This window comes from Hypanus sabinus, chromosome 1, assembly GCF_030144855.1.
Source record: "Hypanus sabinus isolate sHypSab1 chromosome 1, sHypSab1.hap1, whole genome shotgun sequence".
NCBI classification, from domain to species: Eukaryota; Metazoa; Chordata; class Chondrichthyes; order Myliobatiformes; family Dasyatidae; genus Hypanus; species Hypanus sabinus.
This window is the reverse complement of record NC_082706.1, coordinates 119,097,947-119,121,033: the sequence shown is the minus strand read 5'-3', so window position 1 is coordinate 119,121,033 and position 23,087 is coordinate 119,097,947. Positions and strand designations below refer to the sequence as shown.

General features: G+C 37.0%; 1 protein-coding gene across 1 annotated transcript in view; it reads left to right on the top strand.

Moving 5' to 3' along the window:
- col22a1 (collagen, type XXII, alpha 1) overlaps window positions 1–23,087 on the top strand; it is a 256,846-nt gene that overhangs the window by 196,169 nt on the left and 37,590 nt on the right. The window contains exons 36-47 of the mRNA XM_059988289.1: window positions 300–353; window positions 1,632–1,685; window positions 4,416–4,520; window positions 4,708–4,752; window positions 8,024–8,101; window positions 10,060–10,095; window positions 15,190–15,243; window positions 16,074–16,118; window positions 17,059–17,106; window positions 19,204–19,317; window positions 19,908–19,961; window positions 22,048–22,101. Of these exons, the coding sequence (XP_059844272.1) occupies window positions 300–353; window positions 1,632–1,685; window positions 4,416–4,520; window positions 4,708–4,752; window positions 8,024–8,101; window positions 10,060–10,095; window positions 15,190–15,243; window positions 16,074–16,118; window positions 17,059–17,106; window positions 19,204–19,317; window positions 19,908–19,961; window positions 22,048–22,101 (741 nt within the window). The remainder of the gene's footprint in view (window positions 1–299; window positions 354–1,631; window positions 1,686–4,415; window positions 4,521–4,707; window positions 4,753–8,023; window positions 8,102–10,059; window positions 10,096–15,189; window positions 15,244–16,073; window positions 16,119–17,058; window positions 17,107–19,203; window positions 19,318–19,907; window positions 19,962–22,047; window positions 22,102–23,087) is intronic.

Below are 23,087 nucleotides of genomic sequence, written 5' to 3'. Positions count from 1 at the left end.
CTCCATTCCAGTTCAATGTTGGCAAAGATGTGCCCTCAGCTCATTCTCATTCTCCAAACAACATCCGTACAGAGACCAAATTGAAATCAGCTTGAGTTTATGATTCTCTTGAGGCTTATAACATCTATAATTAACAGCCTTCTGCTGACTGAATACTTGTAGTGAATGGCTTAGGATTGCTTTAAAGCAATAGTGCCACCATTTTATTTCAAAACTACTTCAGTGATAAATTCAGTGAATGATCTGAGCTAAATTGTTAAACACTGGAGATACATTTGTTTTCACTTATCTCACTGCAGGGTCTAACTGGAAGACCAGGCCCACCAGGTCCACATGGGGTCCCAGGAAATGTGGTAAGTGCAAAGGAATCAATGCTGGCAGTGAATTCCTTTCAAATGGTGAATGTGAGCTTGTGAGTTGTTTGGCTGGAGGTAGATCAGGAGGAACTGGTGACAGGATTGAAGCTGAGTGAGATGTTTGTCCAAATAAATGTAATTGATCACAGTATAAAAATTAATGATTACATGACATCCGAGAAAGAGACATGGAAATAAAATCTCATAAAAATAATTTAGTATATTAACCCATGTACTTCTTTGAAAAAAATATACGATTCAAATCAGTCAATATTCCTGCAAGCTGAGCTGGTTGGATATTTTGAACTTGTTGCCATTGGTCAATGTGGAGACTAAATGTTTCACCAAACTGAGACCCATGCTAGCTGCATCAAGCTATATGGACAAAGAAGGAAAGTGGTATAAAATTAAATAAAAAAATAGAAATTAAATTTTGAAGTTTTTTTACTTGAATCATGATGCAGAGCACGTTATTCAGGTCCAGTGTATATTGCTATTACCTTACTCTTAGAGATTGGCAGTTTGGTAGTTTCTATTGGTGCAACAAATGTTCATCTTCATGTGTGCAGATTGAATTACATGGCTGGTGGCTTGATCATTTGTCAGAATGACCATATTAGACTTAAGTTGTGATAACTAATTAAAGGACATGTGGTCATGTGGCAATTAGACAGGTCAAGTTTGTTAATGTAACTTTTTCCATCATCTTACAAAGGCTTTGTCTGCAGGGTTGAATAGACTGATTAGCATCACATAAAGTGAAAGAATCCTGAACCTTGAACCTGGCCCATGTTTAGACATCTATTTCCTTACTATCGAGAATCACACAGGTCTGGCAAATTTTTCAATTCAGAATCCACCATTTTAGAGGCCAATTACAAGATTTGCAATGCTTCCTCTCAGAAACTCCATCTCAGCTTCTCCAAGCCCAGAGTCTGCTGAATGTACCTTTGCTCAGGTAACTCCCAGCCTGGTCCCTTGTCTAACAGAACCTGTGTGACAGTGGGGTACTGTGACAATTGTGATGCTTCTGATTTTCTTTTTCTCCCTTTAATAAATACCATGCCATCCATCCAATTAGTAAGAGCTCAGTAAACAGCCCTCAGAGCTACAGTGCTACAGAGGGATGTTTGAGAGTTGAATTCACCTCCCTTTCCAAAGACCTCACTGAGTGATGGCTAATAAGCGTGCAGGGCAGCATTCAGGAAAAGGATATTTCACAGATGATGCAGTTCTTAAAAAAATATTAATACCCAATGTGCCCTTGTTACACAGGGAATCCCTGGAGTGGCGGGTCCTCCAGGCAAAGATGGTCTCAGAGGTGAAAAGGTAAGATACTGTTAATAATAAGATACAAGGTCTGTTGTCTTGGCAATAACTGAGATGTAAACATCCTTTAGAAAGCTTTTGTTCTGAAGTGATTTGAAGTTAAATATGAGGGTGGGATTAAAGGTAGATTGATGCATGCATACCCACCGCTTCTGAATAAGAAACTCATTCTGCTTTAAACTTGACGACCTCACAAATCGTAACAAAGCATGATTCCAGGATTAAACTCCACCTGCCATTTCTCCAATCACAACTGTAACTGATTGTTTGATCCATTGAAAACTTGCCTCACCTGCAACTCCACCAATTCTTGTATCCTCTGCAAGCTGAACAACCAATCAATCTATTATAAATATTGAGGACCCAGTACCTAACCCTATGGATCACCACAGGACACAGATCTCTAAGCAGAATAACAAACACCTTTCCACTATGACCCACTTCCTTCCGTAGACCAAAGCAATTTTGAATCAAAACTACAAATTCACCATGGAGCCCATGCATTCTGAACATTTAAACATGCAGGATCTTATCAATTGCGCAACTAAAATCGATGTAAGCAACCTCTACAGCCCCCATCCTCATAAGTTGTCTTGGTCACCTCCTCAAAATCCTGAATCAAATTCATCAGACTCAAACTTAAATGTGAAATAGTTCAATTAATTTCAGTCAAAATAGTACTTACAGTAATAATAAAAGTTAAAATGCTGACAATGCCGAGCAAGTCAACAAATCAGGCCGTGTCTATGGAAAGAATCATAGGGTGAATGTTTCACATTAATGACAACGACAATGTTACTTGTTTCTTTCTCACCAGATGCACTTTTTTTTTCTTTTTGTATTTCAGAATTTCAGCAAACCCATTTTATTCTAAGAGTTATTTTACAAAGCTGTTCAGGGGATAATGGGCTGTGAAATTCTTTGAGTAATTGTCCTTACCACAGATTTTAATTGAGATTTTACTCTTTTAGAGACGGACCCAAATCTGTGTGCTTGATGGGTTTCATGCCAGTGGGTTTTGGGGAAAACAATGAGCAAGTATCCAGATGTACAAAAAAGCTGGATGAACTCAGCAGGTAGGGCAGCATCCGTTAAAAGAAGCAGTCAATGTTTCGGGTCGAAACCCTTCGTCAGGACTGACAGTCATTGACTGCTTCTTTCAACGGATGCTGCCCGACCTGCTGAGTTCATCCAGCTTTTTTGTACTCTTGATTTGACCACAGCATCTGCAGTGTACTTTGTGAGCAAGTATCCAGGTTCCTGAAATAGTTGAATGAGAAGTATTTGCTCACTGAGAGAACATGCCCATTGGGTTTAGGTGGGGAGAAGGGTGTGGTAATAGCAGCAAGCTTTAATGAAAATTAAAATTCTGCATTTTTTGGAAATCTAATATAAAAATAGAAAACGCGGGGAATGATCAGCAGCATCTGTAGAGAAAGGTAAATAGTTAACACTTCAGATCAGTGACCTCTCATCACACCTGGATAAATGAGAAAACAGATGTATGTTTGAATTGCAGAGAGGGGAACCAGAGGGCAGAGCAAAGTGAATATCAGTGTATGGTGGAGACCAAGGTTGCGTAGGTGACACAACATGTCTGTATTGTCTGTTTAATAGATTTATTTGTAACATTAAATGTGTGATCTCCTGGGTATTTCCAGTACTCAGCGTTTTCATTAATATTTATGATTTTTTTCTGGAAGTCCTGAACTGTTGGCCTTAGATTTTAATGGTCAGATTTTGAAAATCTATTATTTATTTTTCCTAGTTTAACAGCATCTCATGCAATGACTAAGGTTAGCAGAGATGGTCTGAGCCATAAACATGAGCCATACTATATTTTTGAAGTATATTTTTAGAAAAAAAAACTTGTCCTACTATTAGGATCTTCCAGGATATCTGTTACATGGAAACTTGTTGTGGTCCTGCTCTCACCACACCCAAATCCTGCAATGCCTGGTGACATGTGGGCCCCAGTGACAAGACTATATCCGTTGAGCCCCATGTGTCAAATGGGCTCTGAGTGCTTTGACCTGGTTAGGATAAATGCCAGCTATCCAGGTAGACATCAGTAAGAGCCAAGATCATACAGTGAGTCTTTAGTCAATTCTTACATTCACCACGTGACACTGGACTTCAGAGAAACTGTTGCTCTCATCAGTCATTCCTTTTAAGGAGTTGGAGCTATTCTCTGGATTCCCAACTCTTCCCTCGTGGTTACTGTTGACTTTATATTGGCATCCAGCTTATCAATGCCACAGGGGATGGACAGATTTCCTTTGCAGTACAGGAAGTCTTGTCCATTATGAGACTTTCCAATATAATTGTTCCAAAGCTGTACTACTCCATGGCAATCCTGTCTTGTGCATTAAGAAAGGAAGTATGTATAATGCATGCCAACAACCCATCTAAAATCAGCAGTTCTCAAAATAAGAGCAATGGCTTAAGTTACAAGCCTGGTGCAAAATCTTAATCTAACAATGAAGTGGTACCATCAGCAATCCTACTTGCCTATAATCCATGTGCCTACATTTTGTCCTGTAAAGTCTCATCACTAGCATCTGACCAAAGGAACATGATAGCAGAGAGAAGGTTCAAACCTTTAATGCGACTTAACTGATTTTATAAATCTGCATTTGCATTCTTAGTCAACATTAATTGTGAGATAGCTGTGAAGAGAAAAATAGTCATCCTCTCTCCACTTCTCATTCTTTCTACTGCCTACTACAGGGGGCACCTGGCAAAGATGGTGAGCCAGGAGTGCCTGGAATGCCCGGTGACCCTGGGCCAGCTGGGATCCCTGGACCACCAGGTGAAAGTATAACCGGGAAAACAGTAAGTTAACTCATGCTACACAATGTTTGGAAGTGTAGGCTTTTTATTGTAAAACCAAGAATATTCAGCTTAGTTTGGATCTTTTAAACCAAGTTACTCGGAATATTGACTTGGCAATTTTTTTAAAAAGATGTGCAAGGGTTTATACTATTATTCAGCACATTAACATTGGAGTTTGTACTTATAGGGCCAGCCTGGTACATCTGGACTACCAGGACCCCAAGGGCCCAAGGTAAGAAATTTATATATATATAAATTATATATAATTTATAGATATAGATATATATAGACAATCATTGTGGAACTGTATGTATATGTCTGTATCTATATGCTCTTATCTAAAAATATCAAGGCATACACATATTTTTTTCAGCATCATTGCTGATGCTTTTATTCACTGTCAAACAACACGATAATGAAGTCTTCACATGCAAGGCAAGTCCGTCTGCTAATTGTACGACATAGCAGGATGTTCCATGCAGTAGTTGGTTCTTAATATTCGTTGGTCCAAATGTTGCTTATTTTCCATTTGAAATGTCTTGGGAGAGTTAATGAGCTCCTCTCCTTCCTCTGCGCCCTCTTCGTCTTCTCCTCCTTCTCCGACCAACTCGTCTTCTTCCTCTTCCAGAGCCTTTCCGAGACTGGCCTCTTGCCATATTGCTGGTTTGGCTTAGCTCTGACTACTGCCAGCACTTCAGAAATGCTGGCTTTTTATACATGCAACGAAAGGCAATTTCCGCCATGTCACCGATTGTGATGCGTACAAATGCTTAACACATATCCTTATATGGTATCATGACCATTTTGGTATACAATGCTTCTACCTGCACTTCATGACCTTTCATGGTATCGAAGTGCACATGTGACCTAATTTGTACATTTGACCCTCTTTATCCCTTATTAGGTATTGTTGTATTGCTGGCCATCTGTTGAGATGGGGCTAAACAGTGCTATAAAACCAGTAACATAAGTTCAATCTCTTTGATAAAATCAGTGCGTAGTAGATGTGCTCTCTGAACCTGAACAGGGTGTCAGAGAGGTCATGCTTGGAACTTAAAATGGGCTTCAAAGTGTTGAGCCAGAAACAAAGCTGAGAGAAAATGCTAAATTGAGGATACACAAGCTTTAGAGTTGCAAGCCTGAATCGAAGCAGGGAGAAAATGCTAATTGAGAAACCCCGAGCGAACGTGTATGCTTGGACGTAGGAGTTCAAAATGAAGTGGATTTTAGTAAAGTCATGAGCTGAAGCCAGAAGACACAGAGATGTGAAGTGGACTTGTGTGGAGAAGATATTGGAAGTAACAAATAAAAGTTCTATTGAAATTGAAATTATCAGTTGCTCTTTTGTGAGCCTTTTCATGATGATAGATTTTTGCATTCTGCCTAAATCCCTTCCCTTTTCTGTTTCTGCTTCATCATCTTCCAGAAAATTTAAGAAATTAATGTTCATGTCATCATTTTGAAGGGTACCCAGATGGAATATGAGCTGTTGCTGCAGCTTCAAAGTTAACAAATTTCACGACATGTACCGGTGATAATAAACCTCATTCTGATTCTGCTCCTCGGACCTTAGAGTGGCTTCATTGTGGCAGTAGAGGAGGCCATGAAGCGATGTGTGACTATGGTAATGGGGATTGGAATTAAATGGTTGGCCATTGGCCTCAGGTGAAGTGTTGCCTCACCTGGGAGAACTGAATGGAGCTGAGGGAGGAGGTGAATGGCAGCTATAGCACTTTTTCCACTTGTAGGGATAAGTGCCAGGAGGAAAATGAATAGGGAGGGACAAAAGCCAAAGGATTCATGGAGGGAGCAATCCCAGTGGAAAGCAGAGAGTGGCAGGCAAAAGATGATATGTATCTAAGACATGTCTGAGATGAGTTAGAGATACGTGTTTTTGTAGCTGCAGTGTTTACATATAAACCAACTGCATTCCTTTTCCTTTTTGTTCCTGAATGTCTTTCTCACCCATGTATCCAGTTTCTTTAAATCATAATTAATTTATTCCCAGTCATTTGCACACCTGTAACCTCTTCCATGAATTTCCAGGTTACATTTGTCACCAAATTCAAACACCTAGACTTTGACATTCCATTGAGGGACAATTGCATTGTCAGCAATGCCACTTTATGGATAAAATGTGAAGTAACTTTAAATGTCAGTTTGAAAGCTCTTAGAGAGACACATCAATATGCTGAGAATAGAGAGATATGGACCAAGTACAAGCAGAAAGGAGTGGACATAATAGACAATTATGGCATGCATGTTCAATATGGCACATGCAAAATTTTGTAGGCACTGTGACATGCAGTAAGAGCTCTTGATTCTTTAAACCCAACCCGTTATTAAAAAGGTACATAATGATTATTTTTACTGCCAAAGAAAATAGTGAAGTATTTTTCTTACAACACAAGAGCAGTGAAGTTGTTTTCACAAGAAACAGCTCATGTGAGCTTGGCACCAGCTTAGATAATTGTTAGAACTCATGGTGTTGGATGATATATCTTGAAATCCACACTGGCCTGATGTACAAATCAGTATTTGGATTATAAACAGTTACAATAACAATGTTATTTAGGTATGATGTTATTTTCAATTGGCCTTGTATAAATTATGAATAATTTTTGAAGAGAATTTATAAAATGCCTCATTGATTTCAATCTGTCTCTGTTACTCTTTTATTAATAGTGAAACAGTGAATGCACGTAAATAAGAAACGGCGCAACCTCTTTCCTTTTTTTAAAAAAAAGTCCATAATTATTTTTACTAATTTTTCAATTGATGATAATCTCTGTTCAAAACTATCATGACATGAGAGGAATTTTTTAGGAGATCATTGCCAATTCAGGCACACATTCTCAAAAAGATTCACCACCTCTGGAATTATTTCACAACTGGTGTTGTACTGTAATATTCAATGTTATAAATTCTGTGTCGTCTTCAGTTTTGAAAGGAGTTCTCAAAAGATCTATGCAATTTTGATCAAGTACAGTTCATGGTTAGCCATAGCCAATGTTTACTTTTCAATAAACTACACCTTTTAATGATGAAACTAGTTTTGGCTCCTCCACAACTGGAGACATCAAGAACAAAGAGGAGATGAAACCTTCAAGAGTTTTCAGTGTTAAGAATAGCCGTAACCCTTAGAGCAAAAAAAAATGTCTACCCATATTCGATGTTGTGAGACCTTTAATGGTTATTTAAAATGCTACTACCTGCTGGAGGAAATCAACGGGTCAAGTAACATATGCACAAGGAAAGGAATTGATGACATTTCAGAGCCTGCATCAAGGCTGCGTGTGCCAACCCAAAGTATAAACAATTCTTCTCCCCACCCCCAGATGATTCAACCCGCTGAATTGCTCCTGCATGTGCTGTCATGTTGTCTCCTGTGTCTCTAAGAGTTTCCAGTACCCACTAAGATAACACATAAAAATAACAAATTAGAATGCAGCAAATTATTCATTCTCTTGCTCTAACATGCTCCATTCCTTTCCTCCTTGCAGGGTAATCCAGGGGATCCTGGAATACCAGGGATGACTGGTGAAAGGGGACCTCCAGGTGAAGGACTGCCTGGACCATCAGTAAGTTAAATGATAAATTGTCAAAAGCACTGTCTTTAGGAAACAAACATAAGTCAAGTAATTAAAGATACGTTGTGCTTTGGTTTTTAAGGTAACAGAAATTTAATTTTTATATGCTGATTTTTAGAAGCATTGTTTCCTCTAATCCATCAGCACATTTGATAAAAGAAAACAGGTTTCTATGTATTCTGTCTCAACTCCATCCTAAATGATGCAGGATAGCATCATGTCGCTGTAAATCTGAGATAATTTCAGCAATTTTACTCATTAGGCCTGTAAGTATAGGTCAAGCCCCTGACTGAAGGAACTGAGACCTAGGAAAAATGTAAAATTTGTTTTATTTTTGTGTGTTGCCACCTACATAAATGCACAAGAAGAGTTAAGAAAAGGATATTCTTTACTGAAGCTCGTAACTCTCAATGCAACAGTTGGTGCAAAGTGTCATCTTACATTGGATACAAACTAGTCTTAAATCTCCCCTATGAACATATGCTTATGTCTGACATTCAGGAAATTATACAAAAAATTATGAATTCACTCAATCTCTTGATCTCATTTATTGCACTTGACTGCAAGCTTCATTTGGAATGTTTGAAGTAACCACTCCGAGCATGGTTGATTCCATGGGTCACTTTCCTGGCCAATAAATCAGGTTTCACATCCTGCTTTCCAATTATTAGCAGAGCATAATTATCTTCGTTACTTTGAAAATGTTGTATTAAGTTTATGGATCATCATATTTTACTGTTATCATATTTCTCAAAATGCCAAGTAATTGTTGAAATAACATTTTATAATTTGCTGTCATTGTGACACAATGCTTTCATCACTTGTGGATAACAATATGAGCAGAGCTTGCTTACATCTAGAAGAGGCACTATGAACACATGATTCTGAAAGAATGCTAATGTTCTTCTCTTTGTTTCACAAGGCAAACTATTTATTAATATTATTCCTTCATTAATAACTCATTTTATGTGCCTGTTCACTGCCATTCTGCTTTAGCCCTCTCCCTGGCTCCATATGAAATGATTTAAGGTTTCCAAGAACAGAAGATCAACACATTAATCTCCATCAATGAACATACACCAGAATAAAGGGACAGACACAAACACTGCATTTTTAACAAGAGAATGTGTGGAGATAAAATGCTTTTCTGGCAAATTTGCATTTGGATCAAAATGTTTATGTACTCGTGAAATATCAAGGCAGTAGTTACACTTGTTAAAATCTAGCTTGAAATAATTCCTTGTCAGTAAACTCTCAAACCAATTACAAAACAATTTGTGAACAGTAATAAATTTAATGTCCTCCACAGAAAGCATCCATCATGACTTTTTACTCAGACTTGACGATATAGTGACATTTTCAAAAAGGCTGCCTGACCTCTTCATTTCACTAAGTGTTGCTCTGCCACCATACATTACTCACCAAAGGCAGAGGATGATGAAACTCATCTCACTTTAAGATTTGGAATGAATTTATTTGAACTGCTTCCTCTATTTATTTTGTCCCTTTCATGACCTGTGGATTTTATCATTACAAATTATTTGCCTTCATGCAAATTTGTTGATGTCACAATCACTTCTTCTATGACTAAATTATTTCACTAATAGTAAGTATCAGAATTTTAATTTTTAAGTATCATACCAACAAATGCCTAAATACTCTAATCTTCTGAATGCATTTATTGTCTGGTTGTCATTTTGCTAAAAAAGATGTTAGTTACATAGTTTAAAAAAATACAAATTGAACCTGAGTATGCCAAATGCAAGGAAATAAAAAAAACCCGAAATGTTGAACAATGATGTTTCATTAACAATCATGGTTTCTTATTGGCCCTTTGGTCATTCCTGATTATTCATCACTGAATGGAGAGTAGAGATCATGAAAAATAACCAGCTTTATATGTTAAGAAAATCCCTAATAACATTGTGATTTTCTTGCTTCTTGTCCAGGGCTCTGCAGGACCACAGGGTGAACGAGGTCATCCGGTATGACAAAATATTATGTTAATTCATTTGAAGACTCAATTGTGCAAAGGACTGCTTTGTTAAATTATCACACTTAATGCTTAAATGCCAAGATTTTGCTGGATTGTACGCTTTGATTTTGTTCATTTCTTCCTGGTTAGTGCTGTAAGGGAAAAATTGAAATGAATTAGCGGGGAAGGAGATTCAGAGTAGCTGTTGAGACAGAGATACAATCAAGTCGATGAAAAATAGTAAGTCCAGTCTGCAGAATAATGAATAAATATACAATAATGGAACTGAAAATTAAATTGCATCTGTTTTGATACAAGGAGTAGAACCAGCAAAGTGGATTTGAGTTCAAGATTTAATTACTAAGGGGGTTGGGGCTAATCTGTTGTTTCCATCACAGCAACTCAGTATCCCAGTATATAGACATTTCAGGTTATGCAGAGGAGGTTGCAGAAGTGGATAAGACAGTGCACTGTTAGTTAAAGATTGTGTTATTTCAGTGCTGAGAGAGGATGTCTTAGAAGGCTCCTAAAATGTGACTGTACAGATAGAGATTTGAAATAAAAATAATGTTGTTCCTTTTCTGGAGATGTATTACAGACCTTCCAATAGATGTGATAAGTAGGCAAATATCCCAGAGGTACAATAAAAAAAAGGTAATTGTACAGGGCGATTTCAGCCCCCAAATATTAACTAGGCATGCCTTAGCATAAATGGCTTAAGTTGGCACCATAGTTGGCATAGATATTCAACCTCTAAAAAATTCCTGTTCCTGTTCTGTAAAGTTCAATCTACAGAGGGGGCAGAGTTTTTGATGTGTCAACAGGAGAGCTCTTCGAAGCAGTATATAGTTACATCTTTGAGGGAAGGAGCATTGCTGGACATTATCCTGTGGAATATCAGGTCAAGTAGAAGTATTATTCATTTTGAAGATAGTGACCAGAGCTCTGTGTATTTTTGAAATGGATGTGGAAAAGTACAGAGAAGCTCTTAAATTGAAAGAAGAGCAGTTTCATTTAGGTAATAGGTGAAGTCATAAGAGAATACATTTTAATGGTAATTCACGAAGAAAATAGAGTTTGTAGTTGGATGTCTCCATAAAGAAAAGGAAGTTACTTGATGCCTTAGCAGACTTTAAGGTGTATAAATCCCCATGACAGGATTGATTAATTTCAGGCTTCTACAGCGGCAAGGAAACAGATTACTGGGACTCTGGCTGAGATCTTTAAACCTTAGCTGGACATATGAGGTAACAGGTAACTGGTGGTCTGCAAACATTATCCTCCTTTTCAAGAAGCACAGCAGGGAAAAGCATGGTAACAATAGACCTGAGACCCTAACGTCACTGATAGGGAGGATACAGGGTGAGGGAGAGGATTAGTGATCACTTAGAAAGAGAGGGATTAATCAGAGACAGTCATTACAACCTTTTCAAAGTTGGATCCTCTCAGACCAATTTGATTGAATTCTTTGAAATGGTAACAAAATGAATTGCTGAAGACAGGGCAATACTTTTTGGTAAGTCCTTCAAAAATGCCTGTAGTTCAAAGGCTTAGTGTCATTAGAATCCAAAGCAAGTTGGCAAAATGGCTCCCAATTTGGCTTGGCAAAAGGACAGGGCAATGTTAGAATTTTTGTTTCTGGTATTAAAAAAAATCACAAATAAATTGTTTTTCTGATTGGATATTCATCCTAAAAAGGATTAGTGCTGGGGCTATTGCACCCTAAATTGTTTTGCAAGTGCAGTGACTGAAATGCTCCCACACACATACCCTTTGTTGCTACATACCCGTGAAGCTTAGCAGGAACAGTGAATATTAAAGTAACTGTGAAATACCCTGTAATTAATTATGTGTTAATGAAAATAATCCATACATTTTCTAAATCATAAACATATCTCAACTTTGAAATTTTTTAGAGATAGAATGTATTTACAATACTGTTACAAATTGTAATAAGTGACATAAAATGGAAGGCATTATTGTTATTAACAGTCAGCCAGCTGAAAGCCAATGTCATCCAAGTTTAAAAGCTTAAGAAACATGAAAAGATTTTCATTGTCATTATATTCTTTAATTAATAAAGAAAATCAAAAATGTGATTTTTTTTCCATTTTCATTCAAAATATTCATAGTATGCATAGAATAAAAAATTGAAATGCTTATATGTTGATGTATTAAGCATGATTAGTAAGTTTTCTGACGACAAAAGGATTGCTAGAGTTGCTGATAGTGTGGAAAGTATGTCTCGGCTGCAGAGGATTATTATTCTGTCACAAAATTGTCTGAAAATGGCAGTTGGAAAATAATCAAGGTGAGAGATGATAGATTTGGGAGTACTAAAGAGGCTCTGCCATAGGCCATGAATGGTAGGATCTTAGGGACTACTATGTAGATGAAGTACTTGGAATACCAATTCACAGATTCTTGAAAATGACAACATACTTAGATAAAAAAATCAGGAAGGCAAATGCAATACCATTCTTATTAGTTGGAACATTAAGTACAGAAATAGAGAATTTATGTTCTAACTTTATAAAACACTGCTCTCACCTCATTTAGAATACTAAATAAAGTTCTGGGCACCATGCTATAGAATTGGTGTGATGGAGCTGAGAAGGGTGCAGAGGAGATTCACTAGAATGTTGTCTGGGATGGAGCAGTTCTGTAATGAAGAGAGACTTGAGAAGCAAGGTCTGTTCTCACTGGGGGGAATGAACTAAGATATATAAAATTATGAGTGGTATTGATAGGGAAGACTTTAGGAAACTTTACCCCATATCAGAGATAGGTAAAACTAAGTGACATAGATTTAGAGAGAGGGGAATCGGTAATGACGGGGACACTTTTTCACCCAGAGAATGGTAAGTACTGGAATCCACTGCCTGAAAGAATGTTTGAAGCTGAGTCACTGACAACAACAAAGGAACTGATGAGCACTTGAATTGTTTAGACATAGTAATCTGTGTCTAGAAATTGATTAATGGTTAGTGTGGACAAACTGGACCCAATGGCCTGATTCCTTTCTGTACTTTTACATCAAAAAAGTCAACATGGACATTGTCTTCTTTACACTCTGGGTGGTGCATTTAACGCCCTCTTGGACGACCCGTCTTTCTATTTCTGTACAATTGATTGGTACTCTGTATAACTTGGAACAATAATGTGCCTCCAGCAGATACTGGCATGTTGACCTTTGTAAACAGAAATATACAGTATAAGAGAACAAAAATCATGCTCAACATTTATAAAACACTGCATTAAATATACTTGGAGCATGTTTCCATTTCTAGGAACCACACTTCAGAAAGAATGTAAAGGTCAAAGAAATGATGCAAAAAAAAACAAAAAGAATCCAGGGAAAAATTTGGATTTATAGGTTGCTAGGAAAGGAAAGGTTTTACTACCGTATTTGCAAAAGATGAGTTTGCAAGGGGATCTCATAGAGATGTTTAAAGTCATTGAAAGGTATTTATAGTTGTCAGTGGGCTCAAGAACCAAGGAAACTGAATGAAGCTGAATGGAAAAATGACTAAGAGTGACATGAAGGTTATTTTGTCCACTGTGGTTGGGGACTGGATTGCACTCTCAAGGGTGTTGATGTTTGACTTACAGTATTCAAATGGACAGCTGGCTAGCTATGTGAAATGAAGTAATTTGATGGTCTATGAGAAGAGAAGAGTCATGGGACTGTCTGAAATGTCCTTAATTAAAGTTGTTACTGATTTGGTGGTTTAATGGCTTCTTTCCATTTGAAAACTATTCGTATGCCAGTTTTTTCTCCATGTGATAGAGCATAGAGGCTTACAGATACGCAGCTTAAAAAGAACTGTGTACCATCAATCACTGATTTACATTAATTCTACATTAATTCCAGTTTATTTTACATTATCCTTGCGTTAACATCAATGCAATGTTAGCATTCATTTTAAGAGGACGAATGTAAAAGCAAGGATGTAATGTTGAGACTTTTTAAGACATTAGTGAGGCCTTACATGGAGTATTTTGAGCAATTTTGTGCTCTTATCTGAGAAAGGATGGGGCAGGGTTCAAAGGAGGTTCACAGAAATGATTCTGGGATTGAAAGGCTTGTCACATGAAGAGCATTTGATGGCTTTGACCCTCTACTCACAAAAATTCAGAAAAATGCAGGTGAACTCATTGAAACCTATTGAATGTTGAAAGGCCACTAAAGAGTGATGTGCAGAAGATGTTTCCTATGGTGGGGGTGTCTTAAGAGCAGAGGACACAGCCTCATAATAGAGGGATGTCCTTTTAGAACAGAGATGAAGAGGAATTTCTTTAGCCAGGGTGGTGATTCTGTGGAACTCCTTGCCACAGGTGGCTATGGAGTCCATCATTGGGTATATTTAAGGCAAAGGTTGATGGATTCTTGATTATTCAGGGCATGAAGGGACAGCAGACTGGGGCTGAGAAGGAAAATGGATCAGCCATGACGAAATGGGCTCATTGGGCCAAATGGCCTGATTTTGCTCCAGTATCATTGTCATCTGATCTTCCCCTGACAAGTCCTATTATCTTGATATGACTGTTCATTTATCATTTGACTGAATGCCAATGAAGAGTACGGTGAGTATACCTTCTCTGCAATAGCTGCATTTTTCAGGGAAGCAGTTGCCTTCACCTTTCTAAGGATAATTAATGATGTACAATAAATGCTGATTTATTCTGTAACAGCCACATCCTGTAATCCTATTAATGAAAATTAAATGCTTGTAGTTGCTGAAATTGCTGCAAACATTCAGCAGGACGTTAGGATTTCATCCTGAATACTCTGGAATGTGAACTCTGTTACATTCCCTAAAGATTATCTTGACCTGCTGAGTGTTTCCAGTAGGTAATATTTTTATCACAGGAGACAAGTCACCTGGCACCTGTAAAACCATTTATCATTTAAATCACTGTTTAGCTTCTATACAACCCATACTTAATAGTTTCATTCCTGAAAGTCAAATACGGTACATGGACAGTCATTTTATGTGAGTCTTTAAAGCTGCATTTAAATATACCCAGCAGTACTTTGTCAGTATTATGATTTGAATTAGTATCTTGATGATTCTCTACATGGCATTATTTTAATTTCTAGGGTCCACGAGGTCCACCTGGATTCAGAGGCCAAATTGGGCCCCCAGGAAATGATGTAAGTCTTGCTGAACGTCACAAAAAAGGATTCAATAACATTAATCAGTTCTGCTGACCCTACTGAAAAAAAATCCACATCTGATTATCCAACACAAATGGAAACAAGCCATTAGTATAGCCATCAGAACCTCCCACTGCAAACTCCTCAGCAGCACTTAGTGAGAGCCAGGAACAGGGCAGCCGATTATCCTTTGTTTCACTGGGTAACGTGCAGTGCACAGAAATCCAATTGGAGATGCTAACAGAAAGGAAAAAAAAATTAGAAAGTAAGCATAAATCACATATCATCTCACCCTCTCACTAAAGTGAAAATAAAGGAAAATCCAGAGGGATATTCAGTGGAAGGCCAGAAAAAAATTATGCTTTATCTGTTGTCAACAAAAGCCAAAATTAATTTTACTGAGGTAATTTTTATCTTCCTAAGACCATGATAGCTTTAGGAACCAGTTATATTGATTAATTTAACTGCTTGTTATCACCAGCAACTAAACAAGTAATAAATCATTCCCATATGTCCTTTCATAGTTGGGAGAAAGAAAATTTAAACGAGGGTCAGTTCAGAAAAATACTTTGAATCGGCATTTAATGAAACCTTCATTTATCCTCTGACAATTGTTGATGATCACTGGAAGATGGAATGTTTCCTGAAAATAAAGACATCCAAACTTTTAAAGTAGACACTTACAGAAGACAATTTATGTTGTGATCTTGCCACATTCACCAGAAGAATTTTATATAACCTGAAATAATTTGAAATTGGTATATCTAGATTTTCTTGAGAATAAAAGTGACTTCTGTATGTGAAAAAGTTTCTGGTTTGTTTTGCAGGGCTTACCCGGTGCTAGGGGAGATCCAGGACTTCCAGGAAAGCCTGTATGTTAGCTTTGCATTTTGTGTCTATTGTGCCTTTTCCAAAAATTATCTCTACTCTCTCTTCCTCTTACGCTCTTGCTGTCTCTTAATATTGGCCCTTTTATCTCTCTTGTTTTGTACATCTTTATCTTATGCATTTACTCTGTTTTCCTCAGGTATGGTGGGCATTTGGTCATTGAGACAAATTTCCCCCTCAGCCTTTTTGACATTTCTAATGGACAGTAGCTGTCATTATACGCTCTTCTGTTTTTGCATTTGGACTTAATACAAAGTTCACCGTATATGGATCAGAGGAAGCACTTAAGCATTCCATTGCCTCTACGCAGTTGTCTGTTCTGGCTCTCAGAAGGCCCACATGAAAAAATAATGATGATGCTCCCTTGATCTTTATTAAATTCAAAACTGCCCGTTGTCCAACCACTGTAGAACCACATTGAAGCCATGCTGATTCAGCGCACTGTTGTATTTTGCCATCATAAACTTATTTTGACTATAAATATGGTGTCTGATTAAAATTCATATTGTCCAATAGAAATGGTAGAAATCACAAACTCCTTGTAAAACCCTATTCAGAAATGTATAATATTGTAAGTTTGAAAATGTGAAAGATATACATATCCATGACTGAAAAGATTAAAGAGGTGCAGTGCACCATTTTTATCTTAAGAATTAGGCAGTCAGCTGAGTGATAGAATGGAGTCACAGCTCCAAAGATGAAAATTGATGGCTGATGCCCAGCATATCTTTTTCACTTCTTTATCTCCTCTTCCAGCAACTTTAATAGCATCTACCCATTAAACTACAGATGCTAACTTTACCATATCCAATGCCTGAATAAACTGACTCAAAAAAGGAAATATAAAATAAAGGGAAATATTCTGCATTGCGTGTAAAATAGTTTTATTGACAAAATAATGCAATGGTATGTTCTGACCTACAGGCATCATTACCTCTTATTTCCAGGAGAGAGATAGAAGGCATGGCCAAGGTGAGTGGGTTTGTGGTCCTCTTAGGTGGCCACCAGGAAGGAAAAGTTCTATTTTGAACTCCGGATATTACAGTTGAACCAATGCAAAATTAAACACCCTGTGATTTGGCCATGTCATAAACTGCATATGGATGTTGTCAGAGATGGCAAAAGAGACACAAAATTATCTGGAGTATATATTCCCCTGTATCAAAGGATCAGGTGATTCTAATTAAAAGTTGCTAGAGAAATTTAAAAAACACACGCATGATTTGGTAAAGTTCTTGCTTTTTCTGTTATTCTAGATGATCAATTTCCTATCTATGCTCTCAAACTTTGATTTTTCAATATCAGTATTGAAAAATACACCAATATTTATTTCCTTTCCCAGTACAATTCTGCCTGTTCCTGTTGTTACTTCTTTATTGTTCTCAGTTATTGACAAGCTTTGTTAAGATATTGCATTGGGTTGACTAAATATTATTCTGCGACAGATTCCATAAAAATAACTCTTGAGTTAATAATAAGATAATGGTGAATATCATTGACTGGTTTTATGATTGTATTGTGGATAATGTTGTTCCCCCAGGTAATAAATGTATGTGAATATTTCTGAGAATTGATTGTATGTATTATTAACATCAGTATTCTGCTTCTATGTAAGATAGTAGCAATCCAAATTTCCTGCCATTTGAAGGCTGCAGTTCTGAAGGAAAACAGGAATGGAATTCAGGCAGCTGTTCAGGCAGGGTCTGTACTACATATTAGAAAGCAATTGATTAATGATTTGTAACTAGAAGCTGAAAAAATACCTATTGTGCTGATCACTCAAAACATTGTAAGTAACTGAGTAACCACATTCTTGACAAAATGCTTCTTAATCACCTAAAGAGAGACATTCACCAGTTCAGTCAGCTCCAGAAGAAAACAGTATTATTTATTAATAACATAATATGAATTATATGAATTTTACTGCATAGTTAAGCTATTTGCAGATCGTTCGTGTATTTTGAATTTAATTTCTGATGTCATGTGTTTCCTGTGTTTTTAAGAGTTTTGATAGCATTTTAGTCAGCTGAGTGAGAGAGCATAGCCATTTGGAATCAGTTGGAACACTGATTAATGAGGGCTCCAAATCACAGTTGTTAGGGTTTGTTAAAATTCTTTTGCCTGATTGCTGAAGGTCTTCCATGAACCAATTGAATTGGACAATGGAACTTAATATAATTAATTCTTTCCATTACAAACTATTCCTTAATGTATTTAAGCATAGTAACCTTGTACATTGTCTTGTTAATCCAGCTGACAATGTGCTTTAGTAAGTGAATCTTGCAAACACTCCAGTAGTAAATAAAATGTTTGACTAAAAAAAATCTCTTAAAAATTATAAAAGTTCATTTAACATTTGCAGTGATATACAACATCAAATCAAATGTCTTTTGACTTTACTATGATCAACGGATCAATTGAATCTTCCTGAAGTAGTGCAACAGGCAGAGCCTTGCAGTTTCCATCCAGGAGTAATGAGGGCAGAATTATGTATAGAGTCTGAGTCAGGAATATTATCCCGTAAAGATCGCAGATTTATTGAGCAAGTGTCAAAATGGGCATTACACTCCTATATTTGTAGCTTTTATTCCAATAGTTAAACCAAATACTGCTTCGGTTTTCAGTCTTAATTTCTCTCAGGGATCCTATTATCTCATATTTTTCCATCTTTTGCTTGATTAGGTGAAAAATGATAATCACTATTTCCTCCTTTACTAAAATTCCAGAGATGACAAAGTGGGATTCCATAAACATGCATCAACCAAATGTCACCATAAATCTTTTGTCATTGTCAGGCATGATAATTCTCTGGCCTATTTAACATGGCTATAAAAGCCTATGAGTTTTCTATTGATATAATTAATTGTTTTTTTTACAGCTTAGAGGAGGACCTCTAGTAGATTTTACATGAATTCTTGTCAAATGAATCTGTAATTAATTTACCAATACCTTCAACCCTCATAGGATTGGTAGCCACTGCTTTATTTGACGGACAAGCCTGGTAACTACTTCTATTCAGTGTAATAATTCTAATTACCTTCTAACATAATTTTAATTTGGCATCTTCAGGAGTTGTGTACTAGCTGTCCAGCAGGTCCCCCTGGTTTACCAGGAGTCCCTGGATTACCAGGAAGCAAGGGCCATCCAGGCCTCCCTGGCAAAGTCGGAAAAGCTGGATTAAGGGTAAGTGAAGTAGAAAGGGCTTCATGAAGAAGAATAAAATAAAAATAAGATATATCTTTAAAGTAAATAGTTCCAACCTCTGGATTCATGTACATTGAAATAAATGTGTTGACACTTCCATTTTTTTGTGCTGATCATTTGTTGTAAGGATATGACAGTCCTTAATGGACAAGGAGGTGAAGAAGATAAACAAATCCAGTCAAGCACCAAAGAAAATTGGGATGGTTAGACTTGTTTCCTGTATGAAGGGATAAATGAAAGGAAATAATTGATTGGGAAATGTGTCAAATGTCCACAATCACAAGTTTAAGAAAGTATTATATTTAAGAAGAGATAATAGGCACAATGTTTACCATAGTAAATATAATACATCAAATTTATGAACTCATAAACCAATTCAAGAGGGTGTATTTCTTAAAACACCAATGATAGAGGAACATGGTAAGAAGGTTGCTAGATCTGAAAAAGTTCAGTCAAATATAATTATAATCCTTGGTAGCATATTTTCTTCTCTATATATTGTATTTTGAAATGATACCTTTTCAAAGAGGGTTTGGTGTTTGCCTTTCATCAGCCTTTCCTTTTATTAGGGAGACCAAGGACTACCAGGGCCACCAGGGCCACAAGGTCCAGAAGGAAAAATGGTAAGATAATATCTGTATAATCCTTACCTAAATTAAGTTATTTCTTTCTTTCCTTTCTTCCTTGAGAGTTCCTAGCCAAAATTTATCCTTCCAAAGCAATAGGTTATTTACTCAATGTGGGCCTCAGAAAACTTTTGCTAATTGAGTACCACCTTGGCACAATGAGTTAAGTTGTTGTCTGCAAAAACTTCAGAACCTGTGATGGAAAGCAGAAGTTCCCTACATATTAACATTACCATAGTAGGCCAAAAATGCCAGCATGATACTAACCAATTAATTAAAGCTTCCACCACTTTTTTTTTTCATTCTATAGTACTTCTGTGGAAACCAGAATACTACAGATCAAAGTACATACAGTAGAACTCAGAGAAAAGACTACACAAAAATAATATTTCGCAAAGCCATTTGAGCAACTACTTATATATAATGTGCATATTAGTGAAACACATTGTCCCACCTTTTTGTCTTTCTACCTTTTTTATGGGATTCAGTTCCAATCCAATATCTTGGGATGATGATATTTCTATCCTCTGAGCATAGCACACAGATTACTGGCCACTATAAACATTCACAAATCTTATTTTTTTTAAATATATATAGCTTCAAAGAAATTTCTGTCTGATCTTTTTACATGCTAGAAAATAAATACTGTTTTCAGAATTCTATATTTACTCACCATATTCTATAATGCTTTCAGTATCACAACTTTGGGAATTACTTGTGGAATACTAAATGAATAGATTGCAACTTTAACCATTGAACTGTTAATAAACAGGATTTCTTTTGTATCTGTGTTGAATAATCCAAATCAAAACCAAGTCCATGCCCTGCCTTTTATAATTTAGTCCATATGAATCAGGTCATCAGGATGAGTAAGACCTTCACATCTACAGCCTTGCCGAGTTTCCCTCCGACAGGTGCACTCGTACTTAACCTTCTAGCCCTTAAAATATATTAGACCAGTCTGCAGCCAAGACAGTAACAGGAATGGTGTCTTTGATATCATCAGATTTAAGAACAGTCTGGTCACCCTGCCGAAAGAAAGGTATACTTGTGAAGGGGGGTGCACAGAAGATTCATTAGATTCAAATCTGAAATGGGGGTTTGACTGCCTGTACTCACTCACCAAGATAAAATGATGATCTCACTGAAATGTACAAAATTCTTATGGAGCAGAATAGGTAGATGCTGTGATGTTACTTTCCTTGATTATATTGCTTAAAACCAAGGCCCTCAGACTCAGAAAAGGTAATTAGCACAAGGATGAGAATCTTTGAAATTCTCTACTAGCAGGGTTGACAAGGCTCAGTTCTGAGTATATTTTAACATTTTATTGATAAAGTTTTAAATATTAAAGAAATTAAGGGTTAAGGGTTAAATTCAGGAAGGTGACTGAGACAAAAGATCAGCCATGATTTTATTACTTAGCAGAGAGGACATGTATGGCAGAATAGACTACCCCTAATTTTATTTCCTCTGTTCTATACTGATTTACAGTAGGTTCAAGAACATAAATTCTCTATAACCCAGCTGCCCTCACAGAATACTTGTACCTCCATTCTTCAAAAATCTCTTTTACTTAGGAACTTTGATAAATAATTGATTCTAGGTCACCAGGTTGTTTAGTACTGGAACCTAATTGCTCCCTGAACAGAATTGCTTGCGAGGCCACTGCCAAGTGTAATTACAAATTAACCACAGTTTTGTCCTCTGATATAACAAGCCATCTACCATTGGCCAGTGCCCATAATTGCCTAAGAACAGCTTCGACGTGCTCATTCTCGATTCTATTCATAATCATGGCAGTCACTAGCAGCAATTGAGGAGAAATTCTGAACTAACAACAACAACCTTTATCTTCTCTTTCCCCTGATCTCTTACCAGTTAGAACTGTTATTGAGTTGCCATCATCATAAGACATAGGAGCAGAATTAGGCCATTCAGCATATCGAGTCCACTCCGCTATTTCAATATGGCTGATCCTGGATTACATTCAACTGCATCCACCTGCCCTCTCACCTAATCCCTCAATGCCCTGACCACTCAGCATCTAACGCTCTGTTATTCTTCTGCATCAATCTATTAGGGTAGCAAAGGAGAACGTGGTTTGCCTGGTTCATCTGGTGAAAAGGGAGAACAGGTAATGTGATTTGCCTTCAATGATAAAACAGTTCTGAGTGTTTCACTTCCATTTGGTAAAGGTCCCGTATGTTGTTACAGCACCACTTTGTAGATTGTCTCTAAAAATTATGAACTTCAGACATGTAGCTTGATGTGTTTATATTATATTATATATCGTGTTTACAATAGCCAGTTAGGAATAAATCTCTATTTTTCATCTTTCAATTCTTGTCCAAAGTAATATAAACTTCTTCCTTTTACAGCTAAAACAGTCATTGGCATAACCAAGAGCATGATTATTTTCCTTTGTGATCCCATGGCCAATATTATTTCACTATAACATCATTCAGGTCTGCCGTTCAACCTGCTTTGCACTGCCCATAAAGATATGGTAATATTACCACTTCAGAGGGATGTAAATGATATTGGACTTAGAGAGGTATTTGATTTGAAAGGTTGTAAAAGGTAAATATCAGGGAGTCAGATTAAATGGAGGAATTGATTTGTGCTTCTTAACATGATGCATTTTTAACTATTATTTCACTATCACTTCGGTGAGAGTGGAATATAAGCAGGTAATCATTTAAAAGTCCATCTCAACATCAGCGAAACACAGTAACAACAGATTAATTGCATACATTCTGAGGGATATTGAATGAATGTGGTTAACCCCAGTACAAACATATTAAACATGGAAGTCAGCTAATGAATTCAAAAGCACATGAGGACCAAGTGTGGATTATGCAAAGGAGAAGGATGGGAACATGACTGGGGTTGGGGATCAGTGTTTGCCTAGTTAGGAGTCTTGTAATTGTTGCTCGGAGTGGTGTTCTGCAGGTTTATGATCAGATAGATGTTAGGTACTTGCATGGTTCTGACTGAGAAATTAATGATACACAGGCTAGGATTTGGGTGGCTGGTGGAAGGTCAGCCAAGGTTGACGAGCTTGGGGGTAAGAGGCAAGTTATTATCATGGAAGTCCTGGAATCATGTGAAAATTGAAAT